Raw genomic sequence first — 19,579 nt, 5'->3', positions numbered from 1 at the left:
CATTGTGATTAATGTTTGTGTTTTTACGGTAAAAGATGTTACCCATGTTACTGGATGGATATAGGGTCCTGGTACAAAAGGAGGGACTCAAGGAAGTTCTGAAGGACAAGTGGAGAATCATTTAAAATTACCTTTGACCCTTGAACAACATGAGCTTGAAATGCATGTATGGGTCCACTTACATGTAGATTTTTTTCAATAAATGTAATAAATGTATTTTTTCTTCATTATGATTTTTTAATAACATTTTCTTTTCTCTAGCTTACTTTACTGCAAGAATACAGTATATAATGTATATAACATACAAAATATGTGTTAATCAACTATCTGTGCTATCAGTAAGGCTTCTGGTCAACATTTTGGACTCGGGAGTGTTGGTGCCTCTAGCCCCTTGTTCAAGGAGCAACTGTAGTCTGGAAATGATCGTTTTAAGTTGGTTGAGTGTAAATGAAATGAGCTGATGCAGTTCCAGACATTTGCTTTTGCATCAATATATACATTGAATCGCAAGAAAAGATAAATTTTTAAAACTGGCCTTTTGCATGTGAAACGAGAGAGTGGATGATTAGAAGCTAAATGTTTTAATTTTGCATTGAGTTTGTTTCTTTCTCTGATACGAAAGACCTAAAAACAAAGGACAAAGGTCTGTCTGAGAAACCAGTACTGTAAAAGTGAGAGAAATGCATTGATGAGAAGAAAAACTTAGGTGGAATTAGAAGTCGCTTTAAAATTTAAGTATATCCCCCCAAACTGGGTGTACCTAACTACGGGCATTGTGGCTTACAGGGACCTTCTTGGTATTTGTGCTTGTGTGCCCCCCCCCCCCCCACACACACACACACACAATCCCTGGGTGGACAGCATGTGCTGCCTGGATTAATTTCTGAACTCCATCGTTGAAGTAAATGTTCAATGTGATATCCTTTGCGCTCCAGGGAGGTCCATGGTATCAAAACTAAATAACAAAAGGCTAAGCTGAATTGTGACAACATCTTTACAGTCTTTCTTTCTTTATGACAATGTGGTTTACTGTAGTTTTTTTCCTCTGGGGCTTATAGTAAATAGTTTTGAGTAAGTACATCAAATTCAATTCCGCAAATACTTCTCTAGCACCTATTATGATCAAAGAACTGGGCAAGAAACAGGAGGACATACAAAGATGAGTTCATTCATATAACAAATATGAATTAAATGCCTAATTAAATGCCTACTCTGTGCTATGCATGCTTCTAGATTCTGAGACTAGAATAGAGATCAAAATAAAGTCTCTGCCCTCATGAAGTATACATTTTGGTGGAGGGTGACAGACAAGAAATAGATTTGTAATGTAATGTCATGTAATGATATGTGTGTACGGAAAATTCAAGCCATGGGAGGGTAGAGACAATGATGGAAGAAACGAAGGGCTGCTCTTTTGCATAGGATGGTCAGGGAAAATGGCTCTGATGGAGTGACATTTGCGCAAAGACCCAAAGAACCTGAAGGGATGAGCAGAGACCTAAAGGACATAGAGAAATGAATCATGTGGTTATCTGAAGAAAGAGTGTTCCACAGGCTGGGGGAACAGCAAGTGCAAAGGCCCTGAGGCACATGACTGCCAGGCTTGTGTGAGGAGCAGTGAGGAAGGCAATGGTGTAGGAACACAGCGAAGCAGAGGACAGTGGGAGATGAGAGTAGGGCCTTACAGAACGTGATGAAGACTTTGGATTCTATTCTACCAGTAATGAATGGTAAGCTAACTGACGTTAAGCAGGACTGAGATATAATCAGACTTAGACTTTTAAAAAATGTAAACGATTCCTCTGGCTGCTGAGTTGATGATAGAATTTTTTGTGTGTATGTGAGTGCATGTGTGCACACGCACATCGCTTGTACAAGGTGAGAGGTACAGAGGCAAGACTGGCAATGGGGAGTCTAGTAGGACAGGCAGAAGATGGTGGCGGCTTAGATCAGGGGTAGCACTGGTGAGGTTCGCTAATGGATCCTATGGAAGGAATGAGGGAGAGAGGAGTTGAGGATGACTCCAAGGTCCATGGCAAGCACTACTCGGTGAAAGGAGGTGATTTTACTAGATAGGAAAACGGGAGGAGAGCAGTTTTCGAGCAGCATGGATGAAAAAGCAACGGTTCCGTTTTAGACATGCTGAAAATCCATATAAGTGAGGATGAATCCATGAGTTTCTGCCCTCAGGGGATCACTGTCTAGCAGAGGAGATAAGAACACAAACAACTATCAAACAAGGTACAATGTTAACTTCTGCAGGGAGGTCCAAACAATACGCTATGCACATGTAGCGAGGAAAGGTTAAGGGAAAAGCTTCGTGGAGAATGAAACATCATTTGCCGTGATCTTGAGAATGAGTAGGATTTTCATCGCGGGAGGAAAGCTGGAAGGTATGACGAGAACAAGGAAGAGAAAATGCCAGGAGTAAAGCTATGGAGCTGTGCAAGTAAGGGGTATTTTACAGGATGGGCAGGTGGACTGGAACACAGGGCACACAGAGTGGAGGCTTGTGAGTAAGGCAGGAGAAATCTTTGGCGGCCAGCATAGGTTTACTAAACACTGGGAAGCCATGGTGCTGCCCTGCCCCCCAAGATGTCCACATTCTAATCCCTAGAATTTGTCAACATCCTATGTGACACTGGTAAAGGGGAATTCAACTTGCAGATGGAGTTAAGGCTGCTTGCTAATCAGTTGACATTAAAATAGGGAGATTATCCTGGTGGATCCAGTGTAATCACAGAGGTCCTGACATGTGGAAGAGGAGGTCAGGATAATGCAATCTGAGAAAGACTCTACAACCCATTGCTGGTTTTGAATAGAGAAGGAGGCCATGAGCCAGGAATGCAGGCAGCCCCCTTTTCCTAAGGAAGTGGGAAAAGGCAAGAAAGTGGATTCTCCCTAGAGCCTCCAGAAAAGAATGTAGCTCAGCTGGTGTCTTGATTTTAGCTCAGTGAGACCCATTCTGAATTCTGACTTCCTGAATTGTAAAATGATACATTTGCATTGTTTTAAGCAAATTTTATTAACTAAGTTTGTTACGACAGCGATAGGAAATTAATACAGAAGCCAAGGAAGGTCTTTGAATAGGTGACTAATATGATTAAATATTTAAAGACTTGGTCAGAACATATTAATAACACCCATATTACAGCTCTTCAGAAACAATATAATGTGCAGGCTGCTGGGATATTTCATAAGTTTTGACACACTTTGTGTATTTAAAATGTTTTTGACACTTATTATAAATGAAGATGTCAAGCCTTATTTAGCTTGAATTAAAAAAAATTTTTTTTTTGGGGTCTTTTGCAGAGTTTCATATTCAGTTGAGTTCCTAGATAAACAGTACACTTATATTACAATTACCATAATTAATCACAGTAAAATACTGAATAGAATGACTTTTCATATTACATATGTTTCTAACTATTCCTCACGCTGTGCCATCGCTATTCCCTAGGACACATAAATCCATGTGGAAAAGTTTGTACTTTTGAGTTGTAGTAATATCCTCTTCTTTTAAAATTACCAGTGTTATATTGAAAACCATGTGTTTATGAAATTATTTAATTTTGTGATGATTCTTGTAAGTGAACTAATTCAAACAAATTCATTTTATGTATTTGCTTTGTTGAGTAGCAGAATTCAGTAGATTGGGTCACTAGAAGGTCTCTGTATACTGTTGCACATGTGAAAGACTATCCGTTCATCTAATTCTTCTGAACCATTCATCTAATTGATTTAGTAGACCAACTGGACTTTGAAATCTTATGTGATGACCAGTTTATTAGTTATAATCTCACTATATTACAGCAGCACATATTGATGTTGTATCTCATTAAAGAAAAATCCTAAATCCTAGAAAGTTAATCTAATTTTTTCCTTTGTAATACATATATTTATATAATAGTCTTTATCAGGCCAACATTATTTTAAAATGGTTCTAAAGAATGGAAAACCAGCCAATAATACTGCTTAGTGACAACGAAATCCTCAGTTCTGATTGTCAGTACCCGTATGGATGATTTTGTCTACATAAGGTTAAGAAATACACAAAATAAACTAATGCATACTTGAAAAAAAAAGAAAGTGAAAAGACAACCACAGAATGAGAGAAAATTTTTGCCAATCATACCTGATAAAGGTCGAATATATATGATACATAAAGATCTTTTATAACTCATAATAATAAAAAGGGCAAATAATTAAGAAATTAAGAAATTTTTTGCCAATTAAGAAATAGGCAAAAAATGTGAATATTTTTCCAAAGAAGGCATGCAAATGGCCAATAAGCATGTGAAAATATGTTCAACATTATTAGTCATTAGAGAAATGCAAATCAAAACCACAATAAGATACCAATTCCAACCTACTAGAATGACTATATGTGTATTTTAGAAAAGACAGTAACAAGTGTTGGTGAGAGTGCGGAGAAACTGGAACCCACATACATTGCTGGGAAAAATGTAAAAGGTGCAGCCTCTTTAGAGAACAGTTGACAGTTCCTCAAAAAGGTGAATGTAGTTACCATATGACCCAGAAATTCCATTCTTAGATACATACCCAAGAGACATGAAGACACATGTCCACACAAAAGCTTTTATGCAGCTATTCATAGCAGCATTATAATAGCCAAAAAATAAAAACAACTCAAATGTTGAGCAACTGATGAATGGATAAATAAAATGTGCTATATCCATACAGGGAATATTATTTGACTCTAAGAAGGAATGAAGTGTTGATACATGCTACAACATATATATTTTTGAAACATTAAAATTGAAAGAAAAGTGACAAAATTTGGAAGAATATTTGCACCATGGTAGAGAAATGATTCAAAACTCAACATGTGCAGAAATCTTAGCAATAAATGCCCATCTCTTCAGTATAGAACACTAGGTGTCATGGTTAATTTTATATGCCAACTTGACTGGGCTAAGAGATGCCAGATAGCTGGTAAAACATTATTTCTGGGTGTGTCTGTGAGGGTGTTCCTGGAAGAGATTAGCATTTGTAGCTATAGACTTGGTAAAGAAGAGCCAATGTGGGTGGGCGTCATCCAATCTATAAGGACCTAAGTAGAACAGAAAGGCAGAGGGAGGGCTAATTTGTTCTCTGTTTGGGCTGGAACATGACATTAGTGCCCTTGGTTCTTGAGCCTTTGGACTTGGACTTACATCTTTGGCTCCCCTGGTTCTCAGGCCCTCAGATTCAGACAGAATTATATCACCAGCTTTCCTGGGCCTCCTTGCAGAGAGCAGATGATGGGACTTCTTAGCCTCCATTATTGCGTGAGCCAATCCCCCATAATACTCTGTGAAACACGTGGGAAAAGACTAAATAATACAACTGTGAGGGTCAGTGTACTGAAGATGAGGCCACTTGAGAAAACCATAGTGTGTTGTACTTGTATACCCATCTCACCCAACCAGTTTATGTCACCACAATATGGAGGGAATGGAAAGCCTCTTCTCCAGTCCCCATTTTGGGGACAATATTAGGTTTCACAGACAGTGTCCAGGACGGAGCTGCACACATAGCTGATTTAATAGGAATAATGGAAAAGGCCGTGGTGCTTACACCTGAATCTAGGTGTGCATCTGTAGGTCAGTCACCTAACTTCTTGATCCTCAGTTTCTCCACAGACTGGGGATTATAGATAATGTATGTAACATTCCAGAAGGTATTATTGATAAATACTTGAACAAATTGAACAGGTAAATCTTGGCATTTGCATTTGTACTTACTGAGGTGTCAAGTAGGGAAAATTTCACAGATGAGGAAAGAGTTTAGGGATTTTTGTCACAAACTTTATTTGTAATATTGAGGCAGCAGCATAGTGTCTGGTATCTCAGTACCTCCAGTTCTCCATTCCTTAATCTTTATAGCTGGTGGGAAAGTATTTACTCATTCAAATATCTACAGGTTGTATTATTTTTAAATATCTGCAGGATCATTAATTCAACAGAGATCTATGGAGTACCTGTAAGTGGCAGGCTCTACTCTAGGTTCTGGGGATGCAGTGGTGAAGGAAATTCCTGCTGGGTTGGAGCTTGCTTTCTGGTGCAATCCGCGGAGAACTTCACTCAGTGGTGGGTGCACTTACTGCTTAGATTTGAGGTGGCCTCTACCTCCTCGCTGCCTTGAGCTTTCCTTCATCCAGCTTTAGCTCCCATGCCCAGGTGATATACTGAATGTCTGTTTTCGGGTTAATGTCAAACACTTTGACCTTCAGTGTTTTTCAGCTGATGTTTATTTGATTTTGCAGAGCAGCTGGGTAGAAAATTAACAACACAAATTCATGGCATTAAAATCTTGCAGAGCTTCAAATTCCCACTGGAGATATGCTGAGCATTTTCAAGGAGTGCAGGATTGTTTTGTTTTTCCGGAAAGATAAGGTCAGATATGAATCCTCAACAAGTTTAGTTACCAAATAAAGGCTCTTCAAAAACACATACTTAGAAACAAGAATGAGGAAATAACCACAAGTACAGGAAAAGTTAAAATACTTTTGAGTGAATACTTTGATCAATACTATGCCAATAAATTTAAAAACCGTAGGATGATATGATGATTCCATAGGATAATATAAACTTCCAAACTAAAATAATCTAATAGAGATTTTTTAAAAAATAGACCAATTACCATAGAGGAAAGAAATGGAGAAAGTTCTCAATAGAACTGTTGGAACTCCTCTGTCCCAACCCCTTTTCCACCTATAGACAATTGTTTTTAACTATTTTCAGTTTTTTTCTTTGTATTTACCTTCATGTTTCTAAACAGTAGGCTGTCTGATGTATATATTTTAGATGCTGTTGCCCACCTATGATGGAATATGAGGATTTAACTTTCTTACATCATCCTGTTCCATCCCATTTTTCCTCCCTCATCCTTTAAATATAGGCCTATCATAATTTTTTACTAAATTAATATTGAATATTTAACTTATTTTAACTATGTATGCATTTCTGTAACTTTATTTTTCTTGAACTAATAATCATCCCCTTTTCATATTTTACTTTCTTACGTACTTTTCCAAAATTCTCCCAAAGAATTGTAAACCACCTTCATATACTGTTTTTCATATGGTTATTCATAATAGGTAACCATTTCATTCTCCTTTTAAAATTTCCTCGGATACCCTTTCTGGATTCCTGCAGCCTAGTGTCCCAAACTGAACTGGTTGCTCCTTAGGACTGCTGTGGATCTCCTCTGTCGGACACTTTGTTTCCTTGACCACATGCCTTCCACTCTCTTGGTTTATACCTTTGTTTTGGTGGAGTACATCCTCAAGTAGCTTTCTGAGAAAGAGTGCATGAGAAATACAACTTTTAGAGTTTATGAATTGATCAGAGTTCTGTTTCTGAGAAGAGAATCAGTTTAATTAAAATGCAATTTATTATTTGTTAGCCAGTGCCCATAAATGAGTATAGGTCTGTACCCCCAACATTCATTTCTTAAAAGAAAAATAAACGATCAGAAGTTTTGTTCAAAGTTATTTTCATTGAACTCAATTTTTTTCATCTGCCAAAATTGGTCATAGGCTTCAAGTACCCACTAGCACACTGCAGCGTACTCCTGGAAGTACGTACATCTAGTATGAGGAAAACAGGCCTAGATTAACAATTGCATAGCAGGACAAGTTGGGAAAGGTGATAGAACACAAAGAGAAGGCACCTTGGGCGTGTGAGCCATTTGCTTATGAAACTTATTTGCCTGCAGGACCTCCTTCAGCCCTGTAAACGCACACATGTGTCATAGTGGGTCACATAGTCCAGTGTACAATGGATAATATGATGATTTGATGTTACGCGTTCAGGCATTCAGACTCTACTGACAGTAACAAACCAGTGGCTTCTCAAAAGGAGGATGGTTATTTGCCAAAGAAAGTATGGGTTTACTTTATGCTATCAGGACTCTCAGTGGGCGCCCTATATCCTCCAACTGGCACAGACCCCTTGTATACTATTGGGGGCACTGGGCCACAATAGTGAACTGAGAGGACTTTCTGTAGCCTTAAACAGTTGGAGCAGGTTCACCTGTTCTGGCTGCCACTGGAAGCTGGCAGTGTTACGGGTCAGGAAATGGGTCAGAGTAGTAATCCCAAGTACTGGTACTATATGTTTCTTTCAAAGTATAGAGACGCCCACCAAGCATTGTGCTTCTTTCTTCTTTTAAGAAGTGAAAGGTGCAGCTATCTGTCTTTCACTTTGGAGGGGATATCCAGAAATTCCATAGACCACTAGACCCCAAGAAGCATCACTGATGTGACAGGACTTAAGTTGCCCACCATCCGGCTCACCTGTGCTTCACCAAGGAATCTGGGGCACTTTGTATTCTCTGCTTTCCAGAGAAATAACATCTGAGTCTATGGGACAGTGAGGGGTCAAGGTCCCTGCAGACTGTAGCATTATGACCAGTGAGGTCAGGTGGTTCTGAGTAAGACAGCCAAGTCTGTACCATCCCTGGTGCTCTCTGTCCACACAGATGGAAAAAACAGCGTTTGCTAGAGCCATCACCATAGAATAGGCTCCAGAGGTTAGTTTATTTGCTTAAGAGACTCTATCTGAAACGGCAGCTGAAAGTAGAGTCACTACTGATTCATTTAACAATACAGTCATTCTCTAAGACTTTTTGTCTTCTTCAAGAGCCAAACAGGCAAGGTAAATGGGCGTGTGATAGGAATTCCCACTCCTGTCATCTCTGAGACTTCCCTGGGAAGCAGTATTGGTGTATAGGTTTACTGTTGGGGAAGGAGCCAGTAGTTTCAGAGTCATCTACCATAGTAGCCTTCTGCCCATGGGTAAGGGGCTCAAGGTAGGCGTGAGGCCTGGTGCTAACATGTCCTGTATCTGTACATTCAGGGTCTGCAGGAACAACCACAGGAGCGTTCATGGATCACTGGGCCCATTGTCACACCACTTGGGTCAAAACTATGTTTCCCTGACCCAGAGAACCCCCACTCTGAGCACTGTCATGCTTAAGATAGCCGGCGATCAGTGTTAGCACAGAGCCAGTGGTCAGTAATACTCTACACGTCTGCCCTTTCCTCACTGCACAGCTACTCTGGTAAATGTCTGTATGTTCTCTTGAGAAAGGGTAGGAGGAAATTTCAGTAGGCACGACCTGACTTGCTACTACGGGATCTTTCCTCAAGGCTAACCAGCCTCCCCTTCATTCAAGGAGCTTTAGGCCTGGGGATTGATGAGGAGCCCCATCTTACATCACTGGGCTTTATTTCATCAAACCTCAAGCAGTTTTCAGGTATGTAGGTCAAGGAGAACCTTAGAAGGCTATCCACCATTTTAGTCCTTGGAGTCCTATGATTCATTAGCCACTGTCAAAGATCTCTGTGGATCAGATCATTTTTATTATGCTCACAAATTCTGTGGGTTAGAAATTCAGGCAGGGCATGATAGGGACAGCTTATCTCTGCTCCATGACGTCTGAGGTCCCAGTGGGATCGTCAACGCCTGGAGGCTGGAATCGTCCAAAGGCTCATGTACTCACATATCAGGCAGTTGATGCTGGCTGTTGGCTGGAGGGCTCAGTTCCTCTCCACACAGGCCTTTTCATGTGATCTATCTGCATTGGCTACTTAGGGTTTCCTCACAGCAGTGTCCAGATTCCAAGGGCAAGCATTCCTAAGAGAGAGATGCAAGCAGGAACTATGTCACCTTTTCTGAGTTAGCCTTGGAAGTCACACAGCATCACTTTCTCTGTAATCACAGGCTCATCCACGTTCTAGGGAAGGGAAGATAATCCCATACCCCTGAATAGAGGAGTGTCAGTGTCACATTGTAAGAGCATGTGAAATGGGACAAATATTGGTACAGTCATCTTTGGAAAATATATTCTGCTACAAATATGAAACATCAATTTTTATCACCACCATCTATCAATCTGGTTCTAGGGTACTTATCATGGACAGGGCTTACTGGTCTCCTTCATGTAGAAATGATGTTTGTAATATTTCATTAAATATAAACACACACACACACACACACACACACACACACACTGGATTTGTGTACCTTACAATAAACAATACAGGACACACTAATGTCATTAGTGAGGCATATCGGAATGCATGCATGAACATTTAAGAAAGTTTTCTTTTATTTCAGTGTCCTATGTGCTCATGAGAGGATTGGCCACCTCCTCAACGATTTTATCCTACAATCATAAGCCATTGAACAAATTTTTACATGTACGGTCATGCTTGTTATAAATAATAACCATTGAGCTTCTTCCAGATTAAATTTCTTGTTTTGGTCTGACTTCTTCTATTTAGAAGTGACCTTTACATTTGGCAAGACTGTGTATTTTTCTTTTCTAACTTTAAAGCGGAATGAACTGTTTTCTCTTGAAAGTGGAGTGTTGTTTCAAACTTTTCTCAGCTATAATAATATCACCAACCTTAGCAGTCTTGTCAGATCCAAAAGTTAAATGAATATTATTTCATTTAAAAAATGCAGATGTGGTATCAACACACAATGATAAATTCTAACTAAAGGAGCATTGGTGGCTGGGTAGGAATCCTCTGTGGAAGGTAGGAGAAACTTTCACAGAAGCGTTTCAGGGGAGAAGAACAATTCTCCAGTGAGTAGTAGTTCAGATAATTTGGGCATTTTCCAACGCCATCTCCCATGCCCCCTGTGCTCCGAGCACATTAGATGACTCAGTCTTTCTGGAACATCCACACACAGAGTCTTTCCACATTCCATTTCTTCTTGGAATGTCATCTTCCCAACCCATTTACTTGGAAGCAATCTCTATTAAGACAGAAGACTTCTGTAAAGTCTTCTCTCAAAATCTCAAAAGCCCAAAGCCCAATCTTCACTTCCTCTTTTGTAATCACAAAGCCCTTTGTAAATATGCTATTACAACACTGCATGCTCTTGGGAAGGGAGGAGGGAAAGGGGTAAGGAGCAAGGAACATCTAACGTGGTCCCCAATGTTTAGTTAAATAGATCTCGTGTTTTGTGCAGTGGTTTTCTTAAATGACTCAGTAATGGAAGAAAGTGAATTCTGCCTACTCTGCCCACATGATTGAAATGTAATCCTCAAGACACTTACCACACAAAGAACCCACTCAAGAAGAGTTCTATTAAAATATAAATCCATTGTGGCAGGCTGAAAAAGAATGCTATTATAAATCTTGATAAGCCCTAAAATAAGATGATGGAAAAATAAGTAATAATAGGTATGTAATCAAATATTCCACGTCAAGTGATGATACATAGTATCTTCCCTTAAAAAATTCACTGGAAGCCTTTATATTAATATACTCGGAATAGCCCACTTGATCCCATCAACTTAGTTCATGAATGCAGAAGTAAAAGGTAAGCATTAAACAAATATATCACGTCTCTTTTTCTCCTGACCTTTGAAAGAAAGTAATGTCATGCAAGTTTAGGCAGCAAATGACACAGACTCTAGGAAGGTTATTTGGGTAACAGTCATATTAGATATTAGGAAATGATGCCTTTGCAAATGAAAACCAAAAAATGTCAGGACTGTATGAGGTTTCTCCAAGGGAATGCTCATTGTCCTCCATGACTAAAGACACTGCATCTATAAATTCATCTAAGTGAAATTACATTCATGGCACGAAAAACCAACTCTAGAGCCAAATTGAGGCCGGAGGGCACAAGCGAAGACTTACCGTGCATTTCTCTGAGAATGTACCAGGAAAACGAAGGACTGCAAGAGACTGGTTCCAGTCATGCTTCAGCCATTAATAGTCCTCAGGAGGACTATACCAATTTCATTCCTAAAGAATCATTACACTAGTTCTCCAAGAGAGGAATACAAAAGTCAGCTCATCTCCCTTAGCCCCCACTCAGGGAACACCAAAGAGAGAAAACTGGGAAGCTGTAAAGACAGAGAGATGTGGGAGGCAGTGTGGTGCAGTGGTTAAGAACTCGGCAGTCTGAATCCCAGCATTGCCGTTTCATTGTTACTTAGGGCAAGTTTTCCTAAACGCCTCTGCCCCTCAGTTTTCTCATCTGTAAAATGGGGGTGATTATAATATTTGCTCATTTGGATTAAATGAGATTGGGTTAATGAGATACTTGACATATAGTCAACAAAAGTTGGCCTTGATGATGTTGATGATGATGATGATGGTGATGGTGATGATGATATGACATTATTCTTTGTGCCCCTCCCCCAAAGGTGAGAGATTCTTGATGGAGCTATTATAGTGTCTGGAAAGCCATCAGACTTGAGCAACCTAGAAAGAAAAGGAATCTATGACTGATTTTCTAAAATTTTTTGCTAGAACACTGCTTTGAAATTTCATTTATAACTTATTTTAAAATTTTAACAATTTACACTGATCCACTTAAGCAGAATTGAGGAGGAATCTAGGGAGAATCTGAGTTTGGCTTCACAGATATTTTAAAGACCAGTTAACCTGGAGAATCAAGATAAAAGAAAATGAACAATAATGACTTTTTAAAACATAAAGTTTAGGCTTTAAAAATTTTTCCTTTCAAGGCAATATGAGCTTTAAACATTGCTAGAGTAGTCTAAGATCATTATTTAATCTATGATACTCTTTGGAAAGAATGCAGTCCATGGAAAGACTACTTGGATTTCGATCTCAGGTTATTTTCCTTAATGAAAAAAACACTTTGCTTCCAAGAATCCATCCACACTAGCTCAAAATTTCGTAAAGGCAAGAAACTTTTCTTTCATGTGAAACCATGACATACGTAATATAAAACTTTACGCACTCAGTGAAAGTTTGTGTGTGACTTTTTCAGAAACATGTAGGTGTGATTCTCCTGGTTAGATCATAGAATTGTTATTTGGTAGAGACATTTCTTTAAAACCCATCCCCAGTTAATGTGCAAAAATTTTAAGTCTGCTTTAATTACATTTGGTTGTTACTTGTTATTCCCTAAAATGTTTATTATACCCCTTATGTCGAGTATACTCATTGCAAAAAGGGCTCTGATGAATTTTTAGGATTTCACGGCTTCTACCTCTAAATCTAGAAATTTCTCCTTCCTACAAAGAGCACAATTGTTTCCTGTTCTCCCTTTATAAACTAATTGATTGTGATATATTAAAAAATGTTTTAGTAGAAGAGACGGAAACGTCCAGCACATTATAGGAAATAAGCAATAGGAAAATCAGAGTCCCCTTATGAACATTTCTCCAAGTATGGACCCCCAGGAAAGGACCTACCACACTCGGCCCTTTTGCTAGCTGAAATGGTGTCTTGGTTGGGCTGCCCGGTCATGTCCCCAGTGGGCAGGATCTCTCCTGGGAAAAAGATTGCAATAGTATTTGTAGTCCTGCTTCTGCTGGGGACATGTTTGCTGTACCTCCAAGAAGAGAATCAGAAATGTAAAGCTAGAGATTGTTTTGGAGACTTTACAGATTAGAAAAAAAAGAAATGAAATCCAGAAAAAAGATGTCATGTATTCAAGCCCAAACACCCAACAAATGATAAGACTGGAGCCCTATCTAACGGTCTCCATTGCTTCTAAGCTCAACTGCTGCTTTGAATGAACTCAGAATTCATAATTTCACAGAAACTTTTAGCTTTATATTACTGTTATTAATAGAAGTGGAACTATATATGCAGAAGATAAATATGCAGGGATTCCATCATTAAAATAATATTTGCATAATGTGAATTTGCTATATATAATAGAAAATAACCAAATTGACTAAAATTTAAAATTTATTTATATTGTCTTTTAAAAAAATGTTTAACCACTGTGAAAATAGCTTTATCATTTTGAATAAAAATGTTTCTAAGAGTCATTATTTAAGTATTGTTATTATACAATATTATATTAGTTGTATTTGTTTCAGGTGTACAATATGGTGATACGACATTTTTATAGCTTACAAAGTATCACCCCACTGATTCTAGTAATCATCTGTCACCATGCAAACTTATCACAATATTATTAACTATATTCCCCTCACTTTTTTCACGCTTTCCCCCACCCTCTCCCTTCCGGTAACCATCCCTTTAGTCTCTGTTTCTATGAGTCTGTTTTTTGTTTTGTTTTTTTAGACTCCACATATAAGTGAGACCATGCAGTATTTGTCTTTCTCTGCCTGGCTTATTTCGCTTAGCATAATACCCTCTAGATCCATCCATATTATCGCAGATGGCATGATTTCATTCTTTTTTATTGCTGCGTATTTTCTTTATCCATTAATCTATTGATGGACACCTGGGTTGCTTCCATAGCTTGGCTGTTGTAAATAATGCTGCAATGAACATAGGGGTACATATATCTTTTAAAACTAGTGTTTCCGTTTTCTTTGGATAAATATCGAGAAGTGGAATTGCTGGTTGTTAAGTGTGTCATTACTAATTAATTCTACCAACATTTTTGAAACTTCACTCATCAGAAATAGTTCTAAGTGTGAAGATACAGAAAAGAAAAAAGTAGCCCTGTCCCAACTTGCCAGCGAACTGGGGAGGCTGACATAAAACGGACAAGTATACTACTGTGTGATTTCAGCTGTGAGAGTGTGGGGTGCAACACTTATGGCTGCACAAATGAGGGGGGCTTAACTGTGGAGTAAAAAAAAAGAAGCCTCCCCCAAACAGGTAACACCAAAACTGTTATCTTGAAAGAAGGGGACTAAGGAAAGGGGCATTAAGAGGAGAGAGAATAGCATGTACAGCTGTGGCAGTACGTGGCAGATTTTGGGAGCAAGTGCTTCTATATGGCTGTACCCCAGGCTTGTGAGGCCAAGGAAAGACGGGGATCCGATCATGATGAGCTTTGTACATCATGCTAGAAAGTTTGTCTTTTACCAGGAAATAATGGGAAGGTACTTATAAATTATATACTCTAAAATGATACCACTGAAATTACACTATAAAGCTAATGGATATTTTACCTGCTTAATAATGGACACCTTGGTAAAACATCTGAGAGTAGAATGTGATAAAATTACCAGAATCTAATTCCAGTTGTGGAGCTGACAGAAATCTCAATTTCCTTATCTATAAAATGGAGATCGTTATAGGATTGTTACCAGTTAAAACCTGCTAAGCATTTATTACGCTGGTATATTGTAAACACTTAATAACTGTAAGCTGGCATTGTTCTCATCCTGCTCATCATCGTTATAAAAGACTGAATTGGAGAAAATGGATGAGAATGCGAAGGGCTAATTTTAACCTCCAGAGTTAAAAGTGATTTTCCAATTCTGCTGAATCTATCTTGCTTAGAGTAATAGAGCCCCTTCAGAGAGAACTATTTTGTAAGAGGCATGGCTAGGAAAAGGCATCTATTAGCAAAATGCACTGAGTATGTACTTGAGAGGAACTTTAATGCTGATTTTGTTGTCCGAGAGAATGTAACAAAAGAAAACTGGAGTTTTAACTGTTGAGCTTAATTTGTTAGTTAAAGGTAGAAGAGGAAAATACCAACATCCATAGATAGAAATTGGAGATCAAATTAACTATTTATTTTTTGCTTCCCTTTGTTGATAGGCAGCCTCTCAAAAAGAGAGCTTTTTGTTTGCTACTAGATTGTAACTAATTATTTGTAATGTATCCTTATCCTATAAGGACAAAAGGTTATTTTTGCTATTGGAATATTTTCTGTATTGTGCCAAATTGGAAATTTGAAATAATGCAAAACGTCCTCAAATAATGTCATTTCGTTCAGTGTCTATTCATTATAATACTGATGAGATGCTCTGGAAACTTAACTCTTGTTTCTGTCAATTAGCCTAAAGTAAGATTGGTTTTGTTATACATTGTTTCATTGCAGTTCCAGGAACCTATCAATGATGTTAAGTGAGGACTCGCCAAAGTTTAGTAATTTCAGTTTGGTTGTATTAAAAATTAGGTACATCAGAATTAGATTTATCTGCATAATGCCATATCTCTATAAAAAATGGACTGTATTTCAATATTCTATGGAATAATAGGTTTACTTTCTGTGTTCTGTTTTGTTAGTGCTCCTATATCCCTCCCTGTAAGAGAGAAAATCAGAAGAACTTGGAAAGTGTCATGAATTGGCAACAGTACTGGAAAGATGAGATTGGTTCCCAGCCATTTACTTGCTATTTTAATCAATTTCAAAGGTAAGTCAATTTTTACATGTGCATGTTGATATTGTTTATAGCCTCTTTGGTTTTTGACATCAATAAAGCATAGATTGTGCTCGCTTGACAAATATACAACATGGAGACAGTCTCAATTCTTTCCAACATGTAGTTAGGGAAGCCCCTCCTTACTTCACAGGATGGGAAGCATGTAAAGAATCTGAAGGCCGAAAAAAAAAAAAAAGAAGAAGAAGAAAAAACCCCAAAATTTGTATTTAGAGCTTACCCTCTGGATACACTAAGGAAGTGCCTTTCAGTAGGATCATTGTATACAAGTCGTGTTCCCAGAGAATTACAGGTTAATGTGTGTAAGGTAAACAACTGCAGGTTTGTCAGCATTTTGGACTGCGTCAAATCTTATCTTTCCGTTTCCTTTCTATTCTGACAAAGTATCAATAAAATGAGTTCATACCATTCAAACTTTATTTGACTTAGAACTCAATTTGTGCCATCTAGTAATGGCTCCTTGGACTAGAACACTTCAGTCCCACCCGGGTTAATCGAACTAATTCATTCATCAAACGTTTATTGAGTATTCGAAAGTCCTTGCTGTACATCTCCACTTGGATGTTCTCCAGTGATGTCAACTTTCTATTCCTCTTAGTGAATGGCACAATTATCCACTCGGTTACCTAGTCCAGAAACCTTTGAGTAATTCTTAATTCACTTTCCTCCTTTATATTCTATAACCTGTGTTCATCGTCATGTTGATTGGACCTCTGTAATGTCTCTTCTCGGCCTTCCCTCTGACACTTGGTTCTGATCCACATTATTGCTCAGCTCTATTAATGCCGTCGTCTTCTGACAAGTCCTTCCATCTGCACCCTGCCCCCACTCCAAACCATTCTGCAAGCTGTTGCCAAAGGGATCTTTCTAAAACACTAGTCTAAGCAGGTTACTTCTCATAGTTTTTGAGTAAAGCCCAAACATCTTGGCTTGGCCTATGCCTCAGGTACCTATTGCTGTGTAAGAAACCAACCGAAATCTAGCGGTTTGCAACACTGATTTATTATTTCTTATGATTTTATGGGTTGACTGGGAGTATCACCTGCAGATCTCTCCTGGGCTCATGTGCTGTCAGATAATGGCTAGAATAGCTGCATGGTCCAAAAGGGCCTCTTCCCTCACATGCCCAGCACTTGGTGCTGGCTCAGGTGAAGCACCGTAGTTCTCCTCCACCTGGCCTCTCATTCTTTAGTAGGCAGGATCACCTTCCTTACAGCATGGCTGCTTCAGAACAGCATTGCAGGAGAGCCAGGCCTTGGCTGTGGAACTCCCATCACATCACTTCTGATACGTTCTATTGGTGAAAGCAAGTCATGAAGCAGCCCAGGTTCCGGGGGTATTGAAATAGACGCTGCCTTTTGATACAAAAAGCTGCAAAGATGTGTGGCCATATTTACCATAGCACACAGGCTCCTTAGCCCCGTGCCCCAGATGACCACCTCTCCAGCCTTATCTCCATACTCCTAATCTTTGAATAGCCTTTCCGAACTATGTGCAGTTCCCAGAATATCTTATACTTTTATATCCATACCTTTTTATTTGCTTCTCTTGCTTCTTGACTACCTTGCTGAAGATTCCTCAACTATCACTTTCTCTGGGCTGCTTTACTTGATCTCCAAGTTTGATTTAGTTGTATATCAGTTAGGATGCCATCTGCTGCAGTTAAACATAAAGCTGTGACTCAAAGTACCGCAAACAGTTGGGCAATTTATTATTTCATACGTCAAGAAATGCATAAATGCAGCAGCCTTAGGGTTGTTTGATGCAATGACTTAAGTGTCATTAAAAACCCAGCTCCTTTTTGGATCTTATTTCTGCCTCAGGGTGGCTCCCCTCATGATTACAACATGGCTGCTGTGGTTCCGGATATCACAGCCAGACACAGCAGTGTTCGAAGCCAGAAAGAGCTGGTCTCCCCTGACGTAGTTTTATTTTCACAATGTCCCACAGCCAACCTCCTCTCAGGTATTTTGGTTTGTAATGAATTCCTTTGCCTGCACCTAAGCCAATCACAAGAAAGAGCAATCAGAATTTACCTCTGAATTAATGATAGGGCAATGTGTCCTAAGTTGAATGGAGGAAAGGTATACACCTGAATAGATTTAGAAAGGAAGAAGAAAGGTGATGGAATTTGTGGAACAACCAAAAGTATCAGCTACAGGTATGTCTTCCATGTTCTGTGTGTAGATCCATCCCAGAGATTTGTAACCCTCACTCCATATAACTATACCAGAGTAACTTTAAAAAAAAAAATGCACTGCAGACCAATTAAATTAGAATCTCTGGTAGCTGAACCTTGGCATTACTATTTTTAAAAATTAACTCCAGGGATTCTAATATATGAGATATATATTATAATATATAATATTTATCACTTTCTATCTCATATATCTAATATATGAAATTCTAATATACAGGATATGTATTAATCTATTAATATACCTCATATAATATATATGATATATGACAAATATATAATATATATCATTGTGATATATGAGATACATAGCTATACATACAGAGGGTGCCAAAAAATGTGTACAAATTTTAAGAAAGGAAAACTGTATTAAAATTATAATACTCAATATATTACCAATAACAAAAGATGAATACAAGTCACGTTTGACTTCTGCAATTACAAGAGGTGCTCAAAGTGGTTACCATCCATGTCCAGACACTTCTGATTACCGCGAACTACTGCTTGAGCAACGTTGACCAAAGTGTCCACTTGTATACATTTTTTGGCACCCCCAGTATATGTTAGATATATATATAAATCTAATATTTGAAATATATTAATATATTTATGAATATACTAATAAACCAAGGCTTGACAATGTACAGTACATTAGGTATACATGTTATATAATAAGGAGTGGTGAGTTTGTAAGCTGGAAAGGTAGCTTGGGATCAGATTTCTAAAGATCATAAATGCCCTACTAAGGAAATGGTCTTTGTCATATGGGCAATGAAAATTTGTAAAAAGCTTTTGTTTGTTTGTTTTTAAACCAAAGACAGACATGACCAGATCTCTGATTTGGAAGATAACTGGTGTGAGTGTTGAATGTGTATTGGAGGGGAAGATAAGTTAAAGGCTGGGAGCTCTAGCTCAGTGATGAAGCAAGTAAGGAGAGTACTGAGTGAAAACAGTAACATTCTCGAGTGGCTATGCTGTGCCAACCATTGCAAATAGCATTTTGTTTAGATCACCAATTTTTTTAATAATAGTTCTAAGCACTTAGGCCCATTTAACATATGAGGAAACTGAGTCCCAAAGAAATTGAATAACTTGCCCAGTGCACACAGCTGTTAAGTGGAATCCAGTTAGTCGGATTCCCAAACATCCTTCTATTAACCATCTGCTGGTCCTGATAAAGCACTTTGAGAGCCGTGATCAGCCTGAGAAGCAAGAGCAGTGGAAATGGAAGGAGGTTAAGAAGTAGGGATGTTTTTTGCCTGTGAAGCAAGA

General features: G+C 38.5%; 1 protein-coding gene across 1 annotated transcript in view; it reads left to right on the top strand.

Annotated features, from left to right (window-relative positions):
• KCNMB4 (potassium calcium-activated channel subfamily M regulatory beta subunit 4) overlaps positions 1 to 19,579 on the top strand; it is a 55,580-nt gene that overhangs the window by 3,572 nt on the left and 32,429 nt on the right. The window contains exon 2 of the mRNA XM_019748944.2: positions 15,956 to 16,083. Coding sequence (XP_019604503.1) covers positions 15,956 to 16,083 — 128 coding nt within the window. The remainder of the gene's footprint in view (positions 1 to 15,955; positions 16,084 to 19,579) is intronic.

Source organism: Rhinolophus sinicus, linkage group LG02, assembly GCF_036562045.2.
Source record: "Rhinolophus sinicus isolate RSC01 linkage group LG02, ASM3656204v1, whole genome shotgun sequence".
Classification (NCBI taxonomy): domain Eukaryota; kingdom Metazoa; phylum Chordata; class Mammalia; order Chiroptera; family Rhinolophidae; genus Rhinolophus; species Rhinolophus sinicus.
The sequence above is the reverse complement of the archived record's forward strand: the minus strand, read 5'-3'. Positions and strand labels throughout refer to the sequence as shown.